The sequence below is a fragment of the Acomys russatus genome, chromosome 13, assembly GCF_903995435.1.
Source record: "Acomys russatus chromosome 13, mAcoRus1.1, whole genome shotgun sequence".
Classification (NCBI taxonomy): domain Eukaryota; kingdom Metazoa; phylum Chordata; class Mammalia; order Rodentia; family Muridae; genus Acomys; species Acomys russatus.
The window spans coordinates 62,287,388-62,310,783 of NC_067149.1; the positions used below are offsets into that span (position 1 = coordinate 62,287,388).

Here is a 23,396-nt window from a genome sequence, read left to right on the forward strand (position 1 = left end):
ACCCAAGATTGGTTAAAAAAAAGAATTATGCCCCCTCAATAACCCACACGTAACTATTGAGAGCATCATAGATCATAAAATTCACAGAAAGTACAGCAACCCAAATGCCCAACAATAAAAAAAAAAAGTGTTCTGTGTAATGTCATAATAAAATGGAATAAAACAGATATATGTGACAATGGTGACAATGTGGATGAACTTTGCAAATAGTATACTAAGTAAAATAAGCCACAGACCAAAGACCATATATTTTGTGATCCCATTTGTATGAAATATGCAGGATGAACATTCATGGTAACGTAGGGTCAGGGCAGATTAGACATAATGGTTCCAGGAAGAGGTGTGTGTGTGTGTGTGTGTGTGTGTGTGTGTGTGTGTGTACAATAGTTATAAGTAGAGGTGAATGTGTGTGTGTGCAGTTGCCTCACAAATTAAAGTACATTGAGTGATATTTAAATTATATTTTGAAAAGCACATTTTTTGGACCAGCAAAAGGGTTTGCTGTTTTAAAATGCTATCAACCAAACCTGATGATCTGAGTTTGTTCCCTGAAAACCATGAAAAGCTGATGGAAGAGAATTGACTCCTGCAGCCTGTCCTCTGGCCTCCATATGCAGGAAGCAGCACTCTGTAGTACATGGTCATGTATTTGTACACAACACACACACACACACACATGCATGTATACACACCCATACACACACACACACACACACACACACACACACACACACACACACACACACTTAAAACAAACTTTAAAGAAAAACACTGCTTTAAATTTTTAACAAAATAAAATTAATGCTGTGGCACATACCCTTAATTCTAGCACACTAGAATTGTGAAAGCAGAAAGACTGTCATACTTTAAAGGCTAGCCTGAATAGTGCCAGACCAGTCTGAACTATGTAGAGAGACGCAAATAAAATGCTTAAACGAAAACCATTACAGTAATGCCTACTAATATATGCAAGATTTTGAAAGTTTGATTTTTGGGACAACTTTCTATGTCTTCCCAACAGGCTGTCTTCATTAAGAACCACCTTAGTTTACACATTTTCTGATTACTTTAAATGTTAAAAAAAAAAAAAATGCCTGGGATATTGTTCTAGAGATCTTTTTTTTTTTTTTTTAAGAAAAAAAAAGTAGTAATTCTGTTTACTGGCTTATAAAATGAGAGAATCTCCTGGATTCTATAGTCTCTGATACCTAAAACTTAAGCCTAATTCTTCTCTACCTAAACAGATGTTGAAAATCTATTTGACTGCAATTTTCAGTGTACAGGCCAAATTTTTAAATTAATGACTCTTTCTATTATCTTCATTCGATACCCACAATAACTCTAAGAAGTAAATATCATTATCTTCCCAGTGTTACGTTCATGAACACTGAGGTTCATGGACATTGTCACCCTATGACCCAATACCCTGAGGAGCTGAGGATTGGGTGTAGGCAATGGTACAGCTTCCTGGAAGTATTAGTGGCATTTCTGTTGTAACAGGATAACCCCCAGCAAGAAGCAACTTAGGTGAAATGGATTGTTTTGACTTGCAGTTCTAGGGCAAAAGAATAAATCGTGTTGGGGAAGGCCTGGCCTGAAGGAGTTTGGGGCTGGCCTGGATGTTAAGAACAGAGATAGAACAGAAAGTGGAGAAAGGCTACCGAGCCAGAAAAACCTGTCCACAGCGAAGCACTTCCTGTAGCAAGACTCTGCAACCTCTCAAACAGAACCACCAACTGACAACCAATGTTCAAACACATGAGCTTTGGTGGCTAAAAGCCTACACTGCTCCTACAGAGGAGCTGCCTTGGGCTCCCGAAACACGCATATAGCGGCGCTCTACCACTGTTACCGTAATTCCATTGGCTCCGAGGCCATCTTTGGGCATCATTTCATATTCAAATCACGATTCTGCCTAGCCAGTTGGGCTTTTTTTTTTTTTTTTTTTTTTTTTTTTCCTAGTTGTGAACAGCAATGCCTATATTATCACACTCAGATGACTTTCCTTCACTCAGCAACAATCTCTAGAATAATCAGATTTAATAGTCAGAGATGAGCAGAACTACTGTCAAAGCAGAGACCTGCTTATTAAGACACGTTCCGGGAACCGGGGTGAGTCTTGCTCTGATTGCTGGCTTTCGAGCTCCTTATCACGCGCTAGAGGAGGTCACTGCAAGGTCGGCGTGTTTCCATCGTGACCATCCTGTGACTCCCACTCTCAGTTTAACCGAGCTGTTAAAGAACTTGAGGACAAGCTGTTTCCAGAAATGAGCCTTTGTGCAGCTCTAAATTCAAAAGCGGCTTTTCTGAGGACAGCGTGTGCTGATTATGGGAGAGAGCAAGGAAAGGCTTCTTCTTCGGGGAGTTCTATTCTTTCTCTTTTCTTTTAAGAGTGGTGTTGTTTAACCTCTTGAGAACTGGCTTACTTTAGCTTGAGTTTGGAAAGTCTTTAATACTGCTGTTTACTTCATCCTGCCTGAAAACTCCCCACTTCATTTGTGTTTTTCTGGGCAAGAGGCATGCTGATACTTAATCTACCTAGAGTAAACTACTTAGTGTTCACACATCCACCACTCCGTGCTTGCAGAGTGCCCGCTGACTACTGGTCCTTCCATTAGAGAAGGCATAACACCAAAGACCTGGCCTGAGATCGATGGTTCTGGGCAAATAGCTGTTATTTTCCTGAGGCTTGATGTAAAAACACAAGGATCCCATGGCTAATAGCAAATAAGTTACTGAAGTAATTAAGAGTCATTTTAATGAAAAGATTTATGTTTTAAAAACAGCTCAGGAAATTACATCAGGAACTTAAATAAAAGGCTGACAAGGCACCAAATCTTGCTCCCCTCACATGATGCAAAATGAACCATGCCATTGCTTCCAAAATCAGTTCTCTTGGAGAGAGGGATCCCTGGCATCCTTGCACAAAGCCGCTCCCCTGTTTATTGTGCGAATTAATTTATACAAAGTCGGTCTTGGCTAGCAATGTAAACGGAAAGAGTGGGATTCACAACAGCAAGGCAATTAAAACTTCCATTACCTAGATATCCTATTAAGCTATGGATTGTAGTGTTGCTTTTCCACTTATTGAGCAAAAATATGTGCAATGCACTTAATCAAAGAGGAAAAAAAATAAGCCATGGTAACTGTTGCTAAGAAAAATACACAGTCTGTAAGGAGAGGCCACCACACGATGTGTTCTACTTTAATTAAAGTTAAGTAGGAGGGAGAGGCGAGTTAGGCCACAGAGAGTAAGGACATGCTCATAGTGAATCTCAACCTTCACTACAGAGTTTGCAAAAATTTCTTCAAGAATGGCAGCGTGTGTGTGGTCACGATGAGAGTGAATGATTGAACATGATAGAATTGCATGGGATACAAAATCGCAAGCGTTGACTTCAGGAAGATTGTGCTGTGCCTTTGTGATCCAGGCAGGAAATGTGGTCCCTGGAATCTCGTTGGCAGGCAGACTAGTATTAAAAAGAATAATTCTAGCAACAACATGGAGAAAACATTTTTGTTGTTGTTTTTGAGACAGGGTTTCTCTATGTAGCCTTGGCTGCCCTGGACTCACTTTGTAGACCAGGCTGGCCTCGAACTCAGAGATCCACCTGCCTCTGCCTCCCAGAGTGCTAGGATTACAGGCGTGCACCACTACGCTTGGCTCAGAATCCATTTGTGAAAAGAGATGGCCACAAGGATATTAGCTGGTTGTCAGGGTTAGGAATAGTCCACTTGCAAAATCATCCTCAGCTTGGTCTGGGTACCAGTAGAGATCCACAGAGTTTACTGGAGAAATATTTCAGAAGAAAGCCAGAAAGAGGGAAGAGGTTACTACCTCTTTACTAAGAACTCAAGCTTAAACTAAATGTTGGGAAACCTCGCCATGGACTAGCACATGGGCCTTAGAGGGAACAGCAGAGTTGAATAGCACAAAGAAGCCAAAGTGTCTTGTTTACAGCATAAGGCTTAACATAGGCTCTCTGGGAGGTACCCAGTGTGCAGTTGCATAATGAGGACCCAGGCTTTGCAGAGAGAATAAACCTCAAAAAATAACAGCCGACTTAAGATCTGCAGACAGTAATGGAAGCCACAGAAAGAGAGGAGACAAACAGATTATTAGAAAATAGGGATAGAGCATGTCTTTGTAGGAGCAGCACACCATAAGAAAGACTGGGGGACACAAGGGGAGAGTAGCCAAATGATCAGAGGGGACCCAGGAAAGGTGCTTAGTATCCATACAAGGAAATGCTTTCGAGAAATAGTACGTGAATTAGGCCTTAAGGAGAGCAATGAAATTAGAACGGCCACTGGGCATAGTAAGAAAAGTTCCTGTTTTTCAACTATGTTTAATCTTTGTTTTTAGATAACCTATAAAATCACTACATGTTCACGGCATACCCGGTGACCTTTTGCTATAGTTATATATATTACAGAAAGCTTAAATTAAACAAATTAATATATTTTACTTATCATTTTGTGGTGAGAATGTTTAAAATCTATTCCTTTTGCACGGTGACAGTTGCAGTTAGTTCATCCCCAGCTCTCTATGTGAGTGCGTAGACAATCAGCGAGACAGGAACTCCTCCGCGTACTCTTCCTGTGTCCTTGGCTTGGGGGTTCACTATCCTGCTTTCGGTTCACAGCTGGTCCAGAGCCCTGATGCATTTTGATAAATTATACTGCTTACCATTTGTGCTAATCACTTTTCTGTTGCTGTGGAAAATACCACGACCAAGGTCAACTTAAGGGAGAAACTGTGTGTTTTAGCCTATGGTTCCGGGAGGACAGAGTCCATGAATGGCTAGAGAAGTGTGACCTGGTAGCAGGAGCAGGAAGCCAGCTGCCTGGTCACATTTCACCCATGTGCATGAACCAGAGAGAGCAAGAGGTACTGTGAGGATATGACCCCTCAAAGCCTCTCCCTGCTTATGCACTTCCTCCAGCAATCAGAGCCGCAGACCATGGGGGGCAATTTCCCATTCAAATTGTCACACTATTGTTACATCGGTGCTGATCCATTTAGAGCATAATAAATAGTAAAAGATCCATGGAAATTGTTTGATTTTTATATGTGGACATGATCGTCTCTAGTGCAAAGATCCAAAGTCCTTCCTGGAAATATGGTAACCTGCCACTCAAGGTCTCTGAGTTCGGGTTCTGGTTTCCATGTTAGCAGCTGCCCTTTGGAGACACTCAGTCTTCTGCTATATCCTGAGGAGACTGCACTCGTTTTCCAAGTCTTCCTGGGTTCTTATACCCTGTAGCCACACAAAACTCCTAGAAGGAACATGCATTATTCAGTATGTAGAGAAAATCAGTCACCGTAAAGAATTCTCATTCATCATTTCTCCTGGAATAATAAAGCAAGCCCGTCAGATCCTATCGCCTTTCCTATCAGAAACACAGCACAGATATTCATATTGGCATTCTTCTTCCGGGGTTGCTAGCGTGTCATCAGATGCAGAACCCACTGGACCCACACTCTTTCCTTCTGGTGATTTCTAATGCCAGCCTGACTCTGGAGCTTTCACCTGTGAATAGCTAGGGGCATTCTCCACGAATTCTTGCTGTGCGTTCTGAAGGCTTGACGTTTCTTTTACACTTAAATTTGATCTCGGATTTTTTTGTTCAAAGTCGCTTCTTCTCTTAAAGGTTGATATTTGTTGCGTCATGTTTAGCTTTCAAACAGTGCCTTAAAAATAGGAGCAAAATATTTTCCCTGTGTCGTATCATGAATTAGAAGGGAGAGCAGAAAGATGAAAACAAGGCCGGGGATAAAATAATAAAAGAATATAACTGACAAAAATAAGTCAAATGGGAAAAGTTAAAAATGTATTTTCCATCAAAGGATCATTCCATGAGTTTACCACCTTTGTTGAAGGTGGCCTGAGTCCCCACCCCAACCCCCCTGCCTGCCTCAAAGTCTCACAGGCTGCTGAGGAAGAAAAGGATCAGAGGACTTGGGAACACACAGAGAGAATGACTGCTCAGATCTGAATCTTAGCTGGATCACTCAGCGCAACCCAGGAAATGCATAAACTCATGCACTGCTGCCTCAGAAACACACCAGAGGAGCACACTCCTTTCCTCTTGGATGCACGGCAAACACACAGGCTTGTCAGAGGTTGTCCAAGCGAGGACCGCTGTCCCAAAAATGTCAGCATTCCTGTCTCAAGGACAAAATTGTTGTCATGATAATGTGAAAGTTATTTTTAGTATACTCATGAAGGGAGAGGAGACATTCCCCCCAGGTTATATAATTTTAATATTGCAAAGGATTTTATATAAATATAGAAAATGGACCCAGCTATCTACCATTAAGCCAGACACTGAATATCATGCACAAAAAAATGTATAACAATTATCACTCTCCTGAATAAACATTTTCCATTTTTAGTGTGGTTATTTTTGGTAGAGCTACAGTGTGTATCTTAACAAGGGATGGGAACATTAATGTAATTTAAATCAGCTGATAAATTTTTAAAATATCTTAATTTTACTTCTGCTATAGCTATTGATAAATATAATTAGAGTATTAAAAATACATTTCTTGGAGTCTTCAATAATTTTTAAGAATGTGAAATATCCTGAGACCCACAGTTGGAGAAATGGAGTTATGAACAAGTCTGATCACTGGTCTGCACTTGCCTCCACCTGGAGGCACAGCTGCCCAAGCACTTGGTCCTGTTCCCACCCTTTATATGAGCAGTGAACTCCAATTGAGCCTGCTCCTCACCCCTGAGCCTGTTAGGCTTATATACGTTGTTAGCACAATAAGCTATAAATATTTCATTAGAATTCCTTTGAAAAGTGTTAGTTCTGAAATTGCGCAACTGCATTAAATTCTTCACCTTTCCAGTTTATGTGGCTTTTGTTCTTCCCATGCGCTTCAGTGGCCGTAGCCCTGGAGGACTTTCTCCTTTCTCCCAGTGCTCTCACAGGCAGTGGACCGTGCTTGACTTTCAGTCTGTGTTGTAGCCCTCACTATACAGAGTTGCACTGATAATGGCTAAGAGTTCTAATCTTTTAGCAAATCCCAAAGAAACTATTAGCATATAAGCAACCTGACTTTAGGTTGCTCAGCAACTTATGACATCACCACCTGCCACAGCCAGGTGTGCCAGACTCTAAAGGGGCTGACCTACCCCCTTGTCTCTCTCACTTTCTCTGTCTCTGTCTCTCTGTCTGTCTGTCTGTCTGTCTGTCTCTCTCTCTCTCTCTCTCTTTCCCTCCCTCCCTCCCTCTCTCTCTCTCTTTCCCTCCCTCGCCCCCTCTCTGTCTTTCTCTCTGTGTCCCTGGGGTACCCCTACTCTCCCCTTCTTTCCCTCCCCACACTTCTACAATAAATCTCTCCATATCACACCGGTTGCGTGGCATCTCATTTTTAACCCTAACAGAAACCACTTTCGCTTAGTTCAGAGGCCAGTTAAACACTGAATCATAAACTAAACTGGGTGGTTTGGTTTTAACCCCTACTTCAGACATACTATAGCTCTTTGGGTGAACAATGTCCTCTGTTGTCCTCAGGTGTTCAAATCTTTGAGTTCTATTCAGTGGCAATATTTAGAAGTGTATGGAACCTTTAGGAGGTGTGGGCTGGGTAGAGGAAGTATGCCACTGTGGGCAGGCTCTGGCAGTTTATAGCCCCCCACACACACTGCCTCACATTCTCCCCTCAGCTCCCACACCCTGCGAGGTCCAGATGTGATCCCTCTGTTTCCTGTGTCATCCTCTTGCTACCAAGCCTCATGCGCCATTGTGCACTTTCTCTCTAAGCTGAACTACATTCTTCCTTCTATGGTGCCCTCGTGTTCCAGACGCTTTATCACAACAACAAAAAGCAACTGTTTGTTTTCGTAAATGAAAAGTTCCATCTTTCATGACCTCCTTCCCAACAAGCAGTAGGATTCCGTACATCTAGATCTTTTATATTTTGAGCTAAATTTCCACTACAAGATTGTGAGAATCTATTTTCTAATTAATTGATCATAAGGATGCTTCTTATCAATAGGTTAGACATGTCAGCATGATGGTTCTCCCAACACTGCTTTTGTGAAGAACCAAACTGTAGGCATAAATGCCCATTACTTCAATAATTAGCAGCCTCAGGAATACCGTGATTACCTAAGAGTACCTCCTAGCTCCCAACCAGCAAGGATTATGTATGTGTATCAAGAAGTCAAATCATTTGAAAATTCAGTATCACCTGGCTTGCAAAATTTTCAAGTGGGTTGCAGGCCTTCTGCTACACGTGACATTTTGTTCTGTAAATATCAAACCAAAATCAGACCCCACACAGGTAACCTTCCCCTAAATGAGGAATGAGCTACTGAGCAGGAAATTCTGGCAGTTAAATCCCTATAGAATGTGTAAATAATTTCAGACATCACAGGAAAGAAATGCCAGGATTTGCAGAACATGTTTGTCTATTGATCTACACCTGACTTCAGGGGCCATGAGGAAACTAGCATTGAATCTCCAGAGACCTATTATGTCAGAAGAATATTCTAAATTAGCTAGAAAACAGGAGGATCAGTTTTTCCAACGAATGCTATTCCTTTTATTAAAGCATAACATTTAATGTTTCCTCTAATTTTGATGACAAATTCAGTTATTCACATATTTTCATCAATAATCTGGATGTATATTCCTTTAAAATGTATTCTTTTTAGTAAGCTAGAAAAACTATCTAGGTTAGAAAATTAAAGCCATGTGTGAAATTTCCCTTAAATTATTTGAATTAATATTTTGGTATTTTCCATATTTTATTTATTTAAAATAATTTATCAGATTACATCCCAATTGTTATCCCCTCACTTGTGTCTTCCTATTCCCCCTCCTTCCCTCTTCACTCTATTCCCCTCCTATATACCTGTGTCAGAAGAGGACCTCTTCCCTCATCATATGATCATAGTTTATAAGATTAATAGATCAATATATACTAATTTTCTTCAAAGAGAAAAGACATAGGTTAAAGCCACTAATAGAGAAAATTTTATAATGAAAATGTATTACATGCATATAATGAAATGTCACAGTGAAGCCTATTGCTTTGTATGTGGAAAACCAGTATTACACTGCTATATGGTACTTTCAGATCATTGAATACTCCATTGTTATGCTTGGTGCCTACATATAAACTACCAGATGATCATAATGTATTTATTGCATTTAGTTTTAGACATATATAGATTTCCAATGTTTTTCATAAACATGTCTTATTATACCCTTAGGATTGATTCCCAAAGGTTAAATTGCTACATAAAAAATAAGCACAACTTATTACTGTCTGTTTCATTTTAAAACATGCCCTATACTGCCAGTATTGTGTGAAAGAAGCTTTATTTTGTTTGTTTTTATAATTTATTATAATTTATTCATATTATATACCCCTATTGTTATCCCCTTGCTTGTATCTTCCCGTTCCCATCCTCCCTCCCTCTTCTGCCCTACCTCCTCCTCTAGACCTCCACCCCCACTGTCTGACCTCAGTCTATCAGGTCTCATCCATATAGCCTGCTTCCCCTTCCTCTGTGTTTCAGCATCGTCTCCCCACCAAGGGGAGATGATCTAATCAGGGCACCAGAGTCCTGTGAGAGGCAGTCTCCACTCCCCCCACAACCATGGAAAGTGAGCTGTTTGTTGGCTATATCTGAACAGGAAGGTCTAGTTTCTCAGCATGTATTGTCCTTGGTGGGTGCAACAGTTTGTGCAGACCCCCTTGGGTCCAAATCCACCGCCAGGCTCAATGGTCTTCTTGTGGGGTTCCTGACCCCTCTGGGTCCTTCTGTCCCTCCATTCTTCCATACAACTGTCAGCACTCCACCCAGAGTCCAGCAGCACATCCCAGCATCTGCCCTGATCCCTTGTTAGGTGGTGTCTCTCAGAGGTCTGGTTTTAGGAACATCCGTACCACCACAAGCATCTCCTAAGGCAGCCCACTCTTCCTAGAATAGTCAATGTGAGTGATATTTGGATATGATTGAATGTCAAGTGAGTCCTTAGTCATATCCCAAGATATCATATGGAATTTCCAATTCCTCTTCCAATTTCTTTCTGAACATCAAGAAAAGGTAATAAATAAATCAGACATCCCTCTCCATCAAAATACAAACATGATTCCCTGAGTCTGCATGGATAATTTTCCTTTTCCACTTCACTATGCAGGCATGAATAGGGTTTTGTTTCCTTCTGCCTGAGGACCTTGGAAAAAGTCATTTTCCATTACCCTGAGATTTATTTTTTCTTACCCTGAGAGACAAGAAAGAAGTATGAAATTTATGTAGGTGGTATTTGCAGAATTAAACCTGTTGAAGCCAGTTTAAATGATCTCAGTGCACAGCAAGAAGTAGTCTGTCTCTATAGTATGATTTCCAGCACTGTTGGCATCATCATCAGTGCACTTTGATTAATCACCTACAATACAGACAGCATGGTGCTAAACCTAGAAACAAGATAGAGGAAATAAACATTATCCTCCATTGAGAATGGGGACATATTTTTTAAATTATATTGTTATTTTTTAGTACTTATTAGCCAATCCCAAGTGAATATCACTAGAGGAAAAAGATATTATTACTAAGAATAGTCACATTCAAAGGAGTTCACTGCACATTTGTGTATATATTGTGTTTGTGCACATCTTTGTGTAAACCTGCCTATGCAGGTGCAGTAGCCTATATGTGCATGTGTAGAGGCCAAAGGCCAATTTCAAGTGTCTTCCTCAGCCTCTCTCTCTCTCTCTCTCTCTCTCTCTCTCTCTCTCTCTCTCTCTCTCTCTCTCTCTCTCTCTCTCTCTCTCTCTCTCTGCTTTACCATTGGAATAGAGTCTCTTACTGACCTTGGAGCCTATCATCGAGCTAGGCTAGCTGGCCAATGAGATCAACTTCTATGTGTATATTGTAACCATCACCTGAACCCATGATATGAAGAAGGACCGGAACTTTCAGAAAAGAAAGCAGAATGTTCCAAGAAGAAATTATATATCTATACAGGTGAAGATGTGCCTGTCACAGCAGTTAGTTACATGGGCTCACTCCATTTGTGATGGCAAGAAATCTGGACTCTTTAGCCCTTATTATCTATTTAGTAAATGTTAGGCATAGGAGGGATCTATTGGGAGTTGAAAACCAGTTGATATCTTATGAAAAATGAACTTACAGATAATTTACAAAACACTGGAAGATATCACTATGAAGTATAAATATTTCAGCTCACATGCTGGCAGCCTGGACACGGAAAGAGTTACAGAAGAAATTAATAGCAAGCATAGACTATTAGGACAGAAAAACCAACTTGGAGGCTCACTCCTGGAAAGAGAAGAGACCAGCCTCCAGGGAACTCTTCTTTCACTCTGCCTGATCTAGGGAACCATTAGCAGAGGCGTCAGCCTCATCCTAGTACACCACACCGCATTCTGTAAGGGATGCGGAGTGTAGTTCTGTAGAAAGCCAGCTTGGCCAGAAAGGGTTTCCAAGATGAGATTATGCTTGATCTTGGCCTTGAGGGATGAAAGGGTGAAAAATGTGAAGAGGATCAAAATAGCATCTTTGGAACGTGGAGGCTGCATGACTATAGAAAGAGGGGAGGCTGGCAGTAGGCATATCTAAGAAAGGTAACGAGTTTTGTTTAGATAATGTTCAAGCGCGTAAGTCGAGAGTCACAATTCTGGAGGCACCGGGGACGATGTCCATGAACAAATCAGACAAAACAGCTCATGCTCGGGAAACTCACAGCCTAGTGTATGGAAATGAATGCACAGTAAGAAGTGTATATAGTATCGACCAGAGTTTTGTTCTGTGGTGATGTTACTTTTTTACATTTGTTTGCTGTCATCCACATCAATAAGATGAAACAGGCAGACAGGAGTGTGTGAGTGGCTGAGCCAAGATGCCATGACTTGGCCATCAGTGCTCATCACTGTTCCCTGTAAGGCTTTAGAGTGTCCTCAGACTCACCTTCATATTGACAGGCTTCCGACAAAAGGCTTAGCAATCGAGAGCAACAAATTAGTGTCCATCGAACTTAGTTAGGAAATCTAAAGCCTTAACAGGCTGAAATGAGCCAACCTTTTAGCTTTGCATTTTCATTGCACCGTCTTTTGGTCTGTGTGTGGTGTGCTGAGAGCCCTGGCCTCAGCAACATTTGTTAGATCAGTCTGGAATATGCTGCTTATCACAGCTCGTGGTTAGGGTATTTACGTGGAAAATGAGAATATGACTAGAAGAGGATATATTGATCATAAATGTCTGAGTTGAAGTTGAAACCAGTGTAAAGCTAAAAGAAATACAAAGCTGTTTAGCCTCCCGTTCAGATTGCTCTCAAGGACAGTTGAGGGACGCAGGCGAGGCCTTCCCCCCCCTCCCATGGAGTTCATTTCACCCTTCAGTAATCTAATATCCTAAAAAAATTAATAAATTTTTCTGAGTTCCAGGCCACAGGAAGCCAATCTACAGTACCCTCATCTGAGTGCCTGCAAAATCTTGTTCCTTCCCTACAAAAAGAATGCAGTGTTTTCTTCATTTATTGGTCATTATTTCACTTTAAGTGACAAATGATGTTTCTTCAAGGTTTAAATTATGCCTGTCAATATTTTTGAAATCATGTCCCTTTAAAACTAAGCATTCTTATCTGAGTCTTGCTGAGCCTATTCATGTAAATTCTACAGGTGAAAAACATTTTAAAGCAGTGTAGTGCCTAAGTGACTTCAGAAACTTCCAGGCATATTGAGATAACTGAGTTTAATCTTTGGATGGTACAAGATGCTGGTAACCCAAACAGCTCATTTGAGAATAAAATTGCCTGGGGATATGTGGTTTCAGATGCTGGGTACCTTCAAAAATTCAGTTCAAAACCTATTATTTGCTAGCTGCCCAAGGGATGTGAACTCTTACTGCAGGCTTCAAATGCTTCACAGTCTAGTAAGACTGTGTATGAAGTTACGTTTGCTTATTCACCATAAGCGAATTGTGATGTCTGGTTTTCGTTAATGTCTGACCAAAAACATTTTGAAAACATTAGATCCCATTTTTAATTATATAAATGATCAGATATTCAGGAAGTAATAATTCCTTGAACAAATCTATGGCTAAATAAGAATCAAGAATGTTCAGATCTGTTCAGAGAAGATTTTAGCTCTCTCATAACCTACACTTTGTAACTAATAGTGCTGGCAGGGATGGGACTTAACCCATTTCAAAAGTCTAGTCAATAGGGTGTTTTCCCACAGAGCATGTGAGAGGATGAAATGGGTGTTACTGGTTATTTTATTGGTTTGGGTATGATTATCTGACCCATGCACTAGGAGTGGAATTCACCCTCTGTCCCAGATTTTATACAGGTATATATATATGTGTATTCATATGTGTGTATTTATGTGTATGCGTGTGTGTGTGTGTGTGTGTGTGTGTAAATAATCAGTCATTATTTCCAGTCAGCTCCAACTCTATAGTCACATTAACTGTGTGTCAGTTTTCCAGACCAAGACATTCGTGAAGTGGCCATTCAACAATTAGACAAACTCTTGACTGATGAACTGCTTGAGTGCCTCCCACAGCTGGTTCAGGTAAGAGCCAAGGGTCACCAAGAGATTCCTGGGTCCTAAGTTCTCTAAAGATTCCTTGTAAATCCACAAAATCACTAATATGTTATATTGCATTTTGGCCAAGGAAGAATTTAATTACATTCCCTGTGTTCATGTGATTAATGCAAACATTTTCTATCTAAAATTGATATACTAACCAAAATCCATATAAAAGCCCAAAAGGAAAATATCTGCAAACCAATTTCACTTAGTAATTAGTATTGGGAAAATATAGAAATGATTGTGAGGGGGGAAAATTCTCCTCATGACTAAGTATAAAGTGATGAAGCATCAACTGAGGACTCATTCTGCAGAGAACAGTCATTTAATAAATAGCTCATTGTTCATGAGGTTTTTGCCATTCAAATGGATAATTTTAATGCTGGTTATTACTCTTGAGAAAGTAATTTTAACAGGCAATTCTGCTGCCAATTAGCACAACTTAACGACATCGACTACCCCAACACTGAGAACATGTTAGAAAACAAGGTGAAGGTAACTGAAGCTATGAGCAACCTGGACAGTCTGGGTGTGATGAAAGATTAAGACTGAAGTCACACAGTCTACACATGAAAGGAAAGAGCAAGTGTCACACTGAGGAAGGGAGCCTGTGCTTCAATACCATTGTACACAAAATATCAAAGTCCAACATACCAGTCTTACTGATTGGCTTTCTGTTTTGTTTTGTTTTGTTTGCTCTGTGTGTGTGTGTGTGTGTGTGTGTGTGTGTGTGTGTGTGTGTGTGTGTGTGTGTGTGTATGAGAGAGAGAGAGAGACAGAGAGACAGAGACAGACAGAGAGAGACAGAAAGAGAGCAGGATGGTTGTCAAATGTCAGTCATCATGTTTTTTTGAGACAGGCTCATTTTCTGGCCTTGAACTCATCAAGTAAACTAGGCTGAATAGCCAGTGAGTGCCAGGGATCTGTCTGTTTCCATTTCCCTGACATTAGGACTTGAAGATGAGCCACCATCTCGCATGGAACTCACCAGTGTATACAAGATGGCCTAAACTTCTCAGGGTCTTCCTGCCTCTAGCTCCCACGTATTTACAGTCATGTACTGCCACACCCCAGATGTTCTTTAAACTTAGATACTTCCTAACATGACAGATTGGAATCTGCTTTAACTGACAGTTGGCTCAGCTTTTGACCAGTGATCTGAGATGCCAAGATCGATGGGGAACCTTCTATTAATAAACATTAATATTACTTTGTACATTGCACACCACAGCGGGAACTGTTCTAACATCCTTCTGAGGGAGAGGTCTGGCTGAAAAATAGCAGTGCAGATTGCTGCTTTAAGCAGTCCTTATAGTAATCATGTCTCTTGATTTGTCAGGGTAATATGACAGAAAAAGAGCAGCTCCAAATGAGGAGAAGTGAATCCAACTCTCAGGATCATTATCATTTCATGACTCATGACTATGTGCAGCATGCTGGAACTAACCCAGCTCAAAGATGGCTCATGGGTATGTGCAACATGCTGGAACTAACCCAGCTCAAAGATGGCTCATGGGTATGTGCAACATGCTGGAACTAACCCAACTCAAAGAGGACACGTAGAATAAACTCCCTTCAAGTGCCAATCAGAGTCAGTACACATGGGGCTAAGAATGCCATATTCCAATAAAGCCAGATTCATAAATAGTGCACCCAAAATCTAATACAGCAAGCACACAAATGAAAGAAGCTGCAGCTCTGTTGTAACAGAAAGTAAAACTTATAGCATGTTATAAGAAAGGAAGAAATATATACTGTGACTAAATGATAAAAACTCAGAATGAATTCACATTTGTTTTAAAATTAGCTTTCAGAACTATATGCCCCACACTTAAGAAATGTATAGCCTGGAAACTTTCTGAGACTTAAAAGTCTGCCTTGTTGATTTCTTTTGAGAATCATGCCTTTACTTTAGAGATTAGCATCTTAATACAGTAAAAAGCTATATTAGAGTAGAAAGAATGGATTTGGGGACTGTAATAAAAATCAGACCTGGTTCACAGTTAGCAGTTGGTGGGACAAAGATGCCAAGGTTACATTGCCATAACCATGCAGATAGACTAAGCTTGTGCTGAGGTGCCAGAAAGATTGCCTGTGCGTCATATGATACACAGGATGATACTCATCATTAGGTAGAGTAAAGCAATGAGTGTGTAAGTGAGGACATCATCCTGTGAGTTCAGAAGAAGCATGGGAACAAATGAAACGAGAAAGCGCTCCTGCCTCGGTGCCCACACTACACACTCATCTGTGGAGCAGAAACAAAATACACAGCCGAGTCAGGCCAGCATGAGCATGTTAGAGGAGTCCCTGGCTGCAGTTTGACAAGGCTCTCAAGGTCTTTCTACACACACTCCACCAGCACTGGACTCATGTAAGTTTGCTGAAATCATCCCACTCTTACACTTCAGCAATCTATAAACTTTCCTATGCTTGACATGTGCAGCACACTGAGGAGTTCCTTCGGGTATGGGTTTGGGAATGAAGAGACCTGCTTTTTATTTTTATCTGTACTGCGCATAAAAACATGTCTTAAGATCCCCTTCCTCTCTGTCTCTGTCTCTGTCTCTGTCTCTGTCTCTGTCTCTGTCTCTGTCTCTGTCTCTGTCTCTGTCTGTCTGCCTGCCTGCCTGCCTGTCTGTCTGTCTCTGCCTTGGCCTCCCTCCCTCTCTCCCTCCCTCTCTCCCTCTCTCCCTCCCTCCATCCCTCTCTCCCTCTCTCTCTCTCTCCCTCTCTCCCTCTCTCTCTCTCTCTCTATCTATCTATCTCTATCTCCCGTGCGTGCACGCACGCATGCGTGTGTGTGTGTGTGTGTGTGTGTGTGTGTGTGTGTGTGAGAGAGAGAGAGAGAATGCACACATGTATGTGTGTGTGCACGACAACCAGACTGAAAGAGCAGAAGTGAATGGCTTCCAAAAGGGAACTTGACTTTCATGTTCATATCTTCAGATTACTGTGAGGTTGATGAGACTCAAGTACAGACTAGGGACAGTCAAATCCCTGCAGGGGACAGGTAAATGTCTCAATGAGCTCCCAAACAAAGTCAGAGACTGCCATTATTGTCTGTGTCTTTGACCAGACTGAGCGTCAACCTTCTGGAGCTACTTACAATGGAGAGGAAGGAAAGTATAGGAATGGGTTATGGTGGTACCATCGGCTTTGAGTTTTAAGCAAAGCCTCAGTATCTGCAGATTACTTGCAACACAGCAGTTGGTGATTTCTGTTGAGGTTGATAATGGGAGTTAATTTGATCTCCAAGTGAGTAAAACTGTCTAGTGCTTAATAATACCATCTTATGGGTAACAATGATCTTGATGTATTTGGTGCCAGGATTCTCGCCTGGAGCATGGTTGAACATTACCAATCGTTTGCCTTTATGTATTTTTCTATATGCCAAAATCATAAATAAGAAGGAGAAGCAAAACCATGCAAAGGCAAATTGTGTAATGTTTGCTGTGCTGTTGTATAACAATGAATAAACTATCAAGCATACTATTAATATTTCATTGAAAAAGCTCATGCTATTTTCCATATCTCTTTCTGAAGCCTTTTTATTCTCTCTGTAGTCTGATTTTTTTTTTTTTTTTGTAACTGATAAAAAAAATACCAAAATATTCCTTGTCTCTTCCTGAAGGCTGTCAAGTTTGAGTGGAGTCTTGAAAGTCCCTTGGTGGAACTTCTGCTTCGTCGCTCCTTACAAAGCATCCGGGTGTCCCACCGTCTGTACTGGTAAGCCTGGCACAGGTCCAAGTCCCCTTAAGTAACCATCTTCTCTCAGCAAGGTGAGGGGGAGATCCCTTTACCTAGGATTGCTACTTTCGTTAATTTACAATTCTGCCCACTTTGAATCTTTGCCAGTTATTTTTACAAGCCTATTTAAAACCTTGTCTGTGCCTATCGAAACAGGCGGCATTTCCATAAACTTATATATTCAACAAAAGTAACTCATGTTTTTCTTATATCATACAAAGTAACAGGTTTTATTATGACATTTTCATAAATATACATCATTATTCTTTGTTCTTATTTATCTTTTCCCTTGATACTCTCTCCAACTCCCTTGCTCCCTTCTTGGTGCCCTTCCTCCCCTAACAGCCTCCCCTTCTAGGCCTTTCTCCCCACTTTCCCATCCTCTCTTGCCTTTAGACCTCTTCCTTCTCCTCATAAACTCCTCTCTACTTTCATGGTGTACACAACACACACACACACACACACACACACAGACACACACACGCGCGCGCGCGCACACACGCACACACACACGCATGCATGCGCACATGCAAAACTAAATTATACGGATGAATGCAATATGCAAGAATTTTATTGAGTTTTTGTGTCTGCGTTCACTGTACTTGTTTTGTTTATTGACGTGGGTCGTTAACTTGGGTTAATACTGGCTCATAGAGTCAGTTTCATAACCTTCCTTCTTCTATTTTGTGGGACAGTTTGAGGTGCATAAGTGTCACCTCTCTCCCATTAAGGTTGGGTCAAACTCAACAGTGAAGTCATCTGGTTTGGGGTTTTGATTTGTGTGACGAGTTTCACTACCACTTAAATGGCATCTAATGACAGCATTCCTACCGGCTTTGTGTGTAGTTCAGTACATTCTTTACTTCCAATATTTCTATTGGTTTTATTGTTTTTAATCAAGACTTCAGTTTCTCCGCTAACATTTTCTTCTGTGTTGCTTACTTTCCACCTTACTATAACATTTCTGACTTCTTCCTTCATGTTGCTGACCTTCCTATCAATATCTGGATTGAATTGATGAGCTTGTTTGTATCCTTGTACCCTCTTTCAATTCATTGATCCTTTTTATCAGAAATCATTGGGAATTGGTCACCTGACACATGACTTTACTTAGCATCTATGAGCTCAGCACCTGAGGTGTAACCAACTCAGTAGAGTCATGTTGCCCTGCTTTCCCATTCTTGGTAAAGTTCTTGTGTTTCTTTGTTGTGAATTCTGCATCTGATGATTTGTGTCTCATTTGGGAGACCATTGTAGTAGCCTGTTCTTAAGGGCTCTGTCCCTAGATCTGCTCAGTGAGCATAATTAAAACTCTAAAATCAACTAAATGTCACTAAATTAACTAAAGAACCATGAACTAGAATATGGAAAAGACTAATATACAATGTCTACAAATTACTATTGGTAAATAAAGAAGTATTAAATGAATGAAATAAAGGAAGGAGGCAGTCACCCAAAGGGGAGAAATAGAAAACCACACTACAGGGAAGAAAAGGTATGTGGAAAAGGCTGCTAGGGAGACGAGGCAGAAGATCAAGAAAAGAATAAAAACTAAAACCTGAGTTTCAAAAACAATATGAAGTTCACACATTAAAAGTGGGGAAATATAAAAAGAAAAAGGAAAGAACAAGCAAAAAGAAAGGGAATCTATAAAAATAATATGAATGTATAAAGAGAGTAAATGCTTTTAAATATAAAAAAATAATCTAAAGATCATAAAGTAAAAATAGTGTTAAGATATATTAAAAAAGAACAAAAGGGGATGTATAGGAGGAAAGAGGGAAAAAAAAGAAACAGAATGATAATGTGTGGGAACAGGTCATTTCTGCGTAATTAAACAATTAGATTCCAGTTGAAATTCAGGGGTGAGAGGCATGGTTGAGCTTGTGGACATTTACTAGTCTTTTCTGTGGTTTGTGACCTTATTTAGACTGTTTGACCAAGTCTCCAATGTCTACCAGAGCTGTTCTCATCATTGTCTTCCCTTCTTTGTATAGCAGTGGCCAATGCAAGCTTGGGTAGCTTTGTAGTCTGTGGGCTTGATAGCAGTTTCTGCTCTTCTGAGACTCAACAGCTTGTTCTGGAATGGCTCATGTTCTGGCCAAGAGTGCCTCTCAAATGCACTAAGTGTATAGAAAGCAAGCAGATCATTGAGATTTGTGTAGGCAGAGAGCCCCACCGACTTCCAAGACAGTCTAGGTATGAGTCAGGGGCCTGGAGGAAGCAGCTGTGGGCTGTAAAGTACACAGTGGAGCTTCAGAGTTCCAGAGCTTTACAGGGAGATGGCGCTGATGGCTGATCTTCCTGTGGCCCTTGGCTCAGGGCTGTCAATCTCCAGTGTTATCCTCGGTTGATGAGATTGGCTCCCTGCCAAAGGTGGGCTTGCATTTCCCTGTATACTTCACTGCCTGAGCCTAGCCTCCCAAGTCCTGCACTTTTCAGTTTGTCAACATCCAACCTCTCTGCTACTTACAACTGCCTCTGGGAGAAACATGGAGACTCATTTCATACCAGGAGAGCTGGAGAACTGAATATAGAGAGCAAGGCAATTTACTTTGTGACTTTTCATACCCAGGTATCAGCCCAGAATAGCAGGTAAGCAGATTGAACACGGAGAAGCTCTTAGGACCTAAATTCAAGTCTCTTCTTCCCTTTCCTCATTGACTGAATAACCAGGATGGCATCATTTTACATGTCATGCAGGTCTTTCCCACTGCCCTGCACAATTGTCCATTTCTTAACCGGGATCCTGTCTGAGTTCATCTCTCTCTGTATTTTACACGTTTTAAGTTTATCAGGTACATGACTGTGTTATGTCTGAAGGTCCCCAGGCATGCTTGGCTGTTAGTAATTTTCTATTCTAAGCTTGAAGTTTTAGCTTGAGGGGAAGCTAGACTAATGAAGCTGAGAGGACTAGCACAGCTGTAAGGAAGCATCTAGACTAGCACAGCTGGAGGGAAGCGGGACTACCACAGCTGTGAGGTAGTTGGGCTAGCACAGCTGTGGGGGAACTGGACTAGCACAGCTGTGGGGTAGCTTGACTAGCACAGCTGTAGAGGACCTGGACTAGCACAGCTGTGAAGGAACTGGACTAGCACAGCTGTGCGGGAGCTGGACTAGCACAGCTGTGGGGGAGCTGGACTAGCACAGCTGTGGGGCAGCTGGATTAGCACATCTGTGGAGGAGCTGGACTAGCACAGCTATGGGGGAGCTGAACTAGCACAGCTGTGGGGCAGCTGGACTAGCACAGCTGTGGAGGAGCTGGACTAGCACAGCTGTGAGGGAGCTAGACTAGCACAGCTGTGAGGGAGCTGGACTAGCACAGCTGTGGGGGACCTGGACTAGCACAGCTGTGGGGGAGCTGGACAAGCACAGCTGTGGGGTAGCTTGACTAGCACAGCTGTAGAGGACCTGGACTAGCACAGCTGTGGGGGAACTGGACTAGCACAGCTGTGGGGGAGCTGGACTAGCACAGCTGTGGGGGAGCTTGACTAGCACAGCTGTGGAGGAGCTGGACTAGCACAGCTGTGGGGGAGCTGGACTAGCACAGCTGTGGGGGAGCTGGACTAGCACAGCTGTGGGGGAGCTGGACTAGCACAGCTGTGGGGTAGCTGGACAAGCACAGCTGTGGGGTAGCTTGACTAGCACAGCTGTGGGGGAGCTGGACAAGCACAGCTGTGGGGTAGCTTGACTAGCACAGCTGTGGGGGACCTGGACTAGCACAGCTGTGAAGGAACTGGACTAGCACAGCTGTGGGGGAGCTGGACAAGCACAGCTGTGGGGGAGCTGGACTAGCACAGCTGTGGGGCAGCTGGACTAGCACAGCTGTGGAGGAGCTGGACTAGCACAGCTGTGGGGGAGCTGGACTAGCACAGCTGTGGGGGACCTGGACTAGCACAGCTGTGAAGGAACTGGACTAGCACAGCTGTGGGGGAGCTGGACAAGCACAGCTGTGGGGGAGCTGGACTAGCACAGCTGTGGGGCAGCTGGATTAGCACAGCTGTGGAGGAGCTGGACTAGCACAGCTATGGGGGAGCAGAACTAGCACAGCTGTGGGGCAGCTGGACTAGCAAAGCTGTGAGGGAGCTGGACTAGCACAGCTGTGAGGGAGCTGGACTAGCACAGCTGTGGGGGAGCTGTAGGAGAGCTGGACAAGCACAGCTGTGGGGGAGCTGGACTAGCATAGCTGGCAGGAAGCTGGACTAGCACAGCTGGCGGGAAGCTGGACTAACATAGCTTGGAGGGGAGAGCTACACTAGCAGGCATTAGCTTGCTTCTCGTATTTACTGCTTATTTGTATCTGGGCTTCAAAGCACTTTGGAAAATGGACTGTTATCTTTTATTTCTGGGTCTTCCCTGAGTGGTCCCTTGGCCTGGAGCTGTGGCATGTTAGCTTCAGGCTTTCCAACTAGTGGCTATTGCCTACTCTCAGCCCCTCCCATCCCCTGAGTTAGGTCTTACTCGGACTATAACTTCTTCTTTAAGACGATCCCTGGCCTCTGCTCTTCAAGTGAAGAAAAAGAGATATGATTCCTGTCTACTGATAATTCATTCAACAAAAGAAGCATTGTCTTACCAAGATCGACAGCAGTTTGGGGAGTCCTGTGGGCTTTGTACTTGCCCTGAGAGTGAGACCACATGTCCTTTTCCCCAAAGCAGCCTTGGACTTCTTATTTTTTCCTTATTCTGATTCTTCTTGATCATTGTATAACATACTAGCAGCTTCTTGGCAGCCATCTTGTCCAGAAGAGAAGACACTTCTATTCATGAGTACATTAACTGTCATAATTTTTAAACCCTTCCTTTTCTATAATTTCTATCATTAAATAGCTAGCTAAATCCAGTCTGGTTTATAAGATGGGTGATAGATTTTTTTCCCTGTATCCACTCAAGGAAGATTTCCAGACAAAATATAATTGTAGGACTGTGGATATTTAGGAGAAATTTAGTTTTTTTTTTTAACTCCTTTTATGCAATATGAACTTTAAGCCATGACATCTAGGGTCCAGTTTCTTTCTGTTCAAGAGTCCAAAACTGCTAAGAATTTTCTAAAAATGAATTTAGAACATTGGCTGAAGAGGAACAAGCGTTACTTAAGAGATTATCAAACTTTTTCCTATTGTCATCTATTGCTGCCCTGTGGGACTATCTCTGTGCGTTTTCCTTCTTTTCTTTTCACGGATTGTATAGATTCAAACTCATAGCACAAAGGTTTAGGAATTAAGAGTGTTAATGGCCTTAGTAATATAATAATAGTAGAATAGTCTTCAAACTCTACAAAATGTGTGGCAGCATCATCTACGTGCTTCTTTTGCTATTTAAGAATATTATTAACTGAAAAATGTCAAATTAACACCATTTTGCAGAGTCATGTTTTCTGCTTCAAGATGTGTTCTTCAAATTAATATTATTCTTTCCCTTGAAGGAATCAGGATTCAGAGAAACATGTCATGAGCTGACATTTGATTTGCTACTCATTTCACTGTAAATGTCTAATCTAAGATGCAGTGTTTCCTTGTGCATGTGACTGTAGTAGGACATCAGGGTGCTTGGCCCTTCACTGAACTGACTCTTATCAAAGTGCTAAATGAAGTCATTCCAGCTCCTCCATGAGTACCTAGGAGCTAAAGGAAGCTAAGCAGACATACTTTGTGGCATTTCCTGACACACTCGACCTGGGAATCCATTAAACTGTTCAGTTACCTTAAGAGTTTTTTCTGAATATCCATTATTAAAATGAATGCATGTTAAATAATCTCAGGTTTGGTACTTGAATTGAAATACAGATGTCTGTAAAGGATAGAAAGCCTTATTTTGAAAAGGCAATTTAAAGTTAGAATAGAATATCCAGGACTCATTCTAACTGATGAGTGATTGCTAAGGTAAGTGTGCCGCCTGAACAAGTCCCGCATCTGTTAATGCACTGTGAGAAGTGGAGTCCTGTGAAAGGTCACAGTGACTGCAGATGAAGTTATAAATCAATGTCATGTTGGTAAGCTAACTGAAATACAGCTATGTCCCTGTTTCCTAGAAGTCTTTAGGAGGGTAGCCTTTCTCGCTG

The 23,396-nt window shown here is 41.7% G+C and overlaps 1 protein-coding gene across 1 annotated transcript in view; it reads left to right on the top strand.

Annotated features, from left to right (window-relative positions):
* The window catches only part of Pik3c2g (phosphatidylinositol-4-phosphate 3-kinase catalytic subunit type 2 gamma), a 297,903-nt gene that overhangs the window by 90,654 nt on the left and 183,853 nt on the right, over positions 1-23,396 (top strand). Inside the window, exons 17-18 of the mRNA XM_051155525.1 lie at positions 13,474-13,567; positions 17,220-17,314. Coding sequence (XP_051011482.1) covers positions 13,474-13,567; positions 17,220-17,314 — 189 coding nt within the window. The remainder of the gene's footprint in view (positions 1-13,473; positions 13,568-17,219; positions 17,315-23,396) is intronic.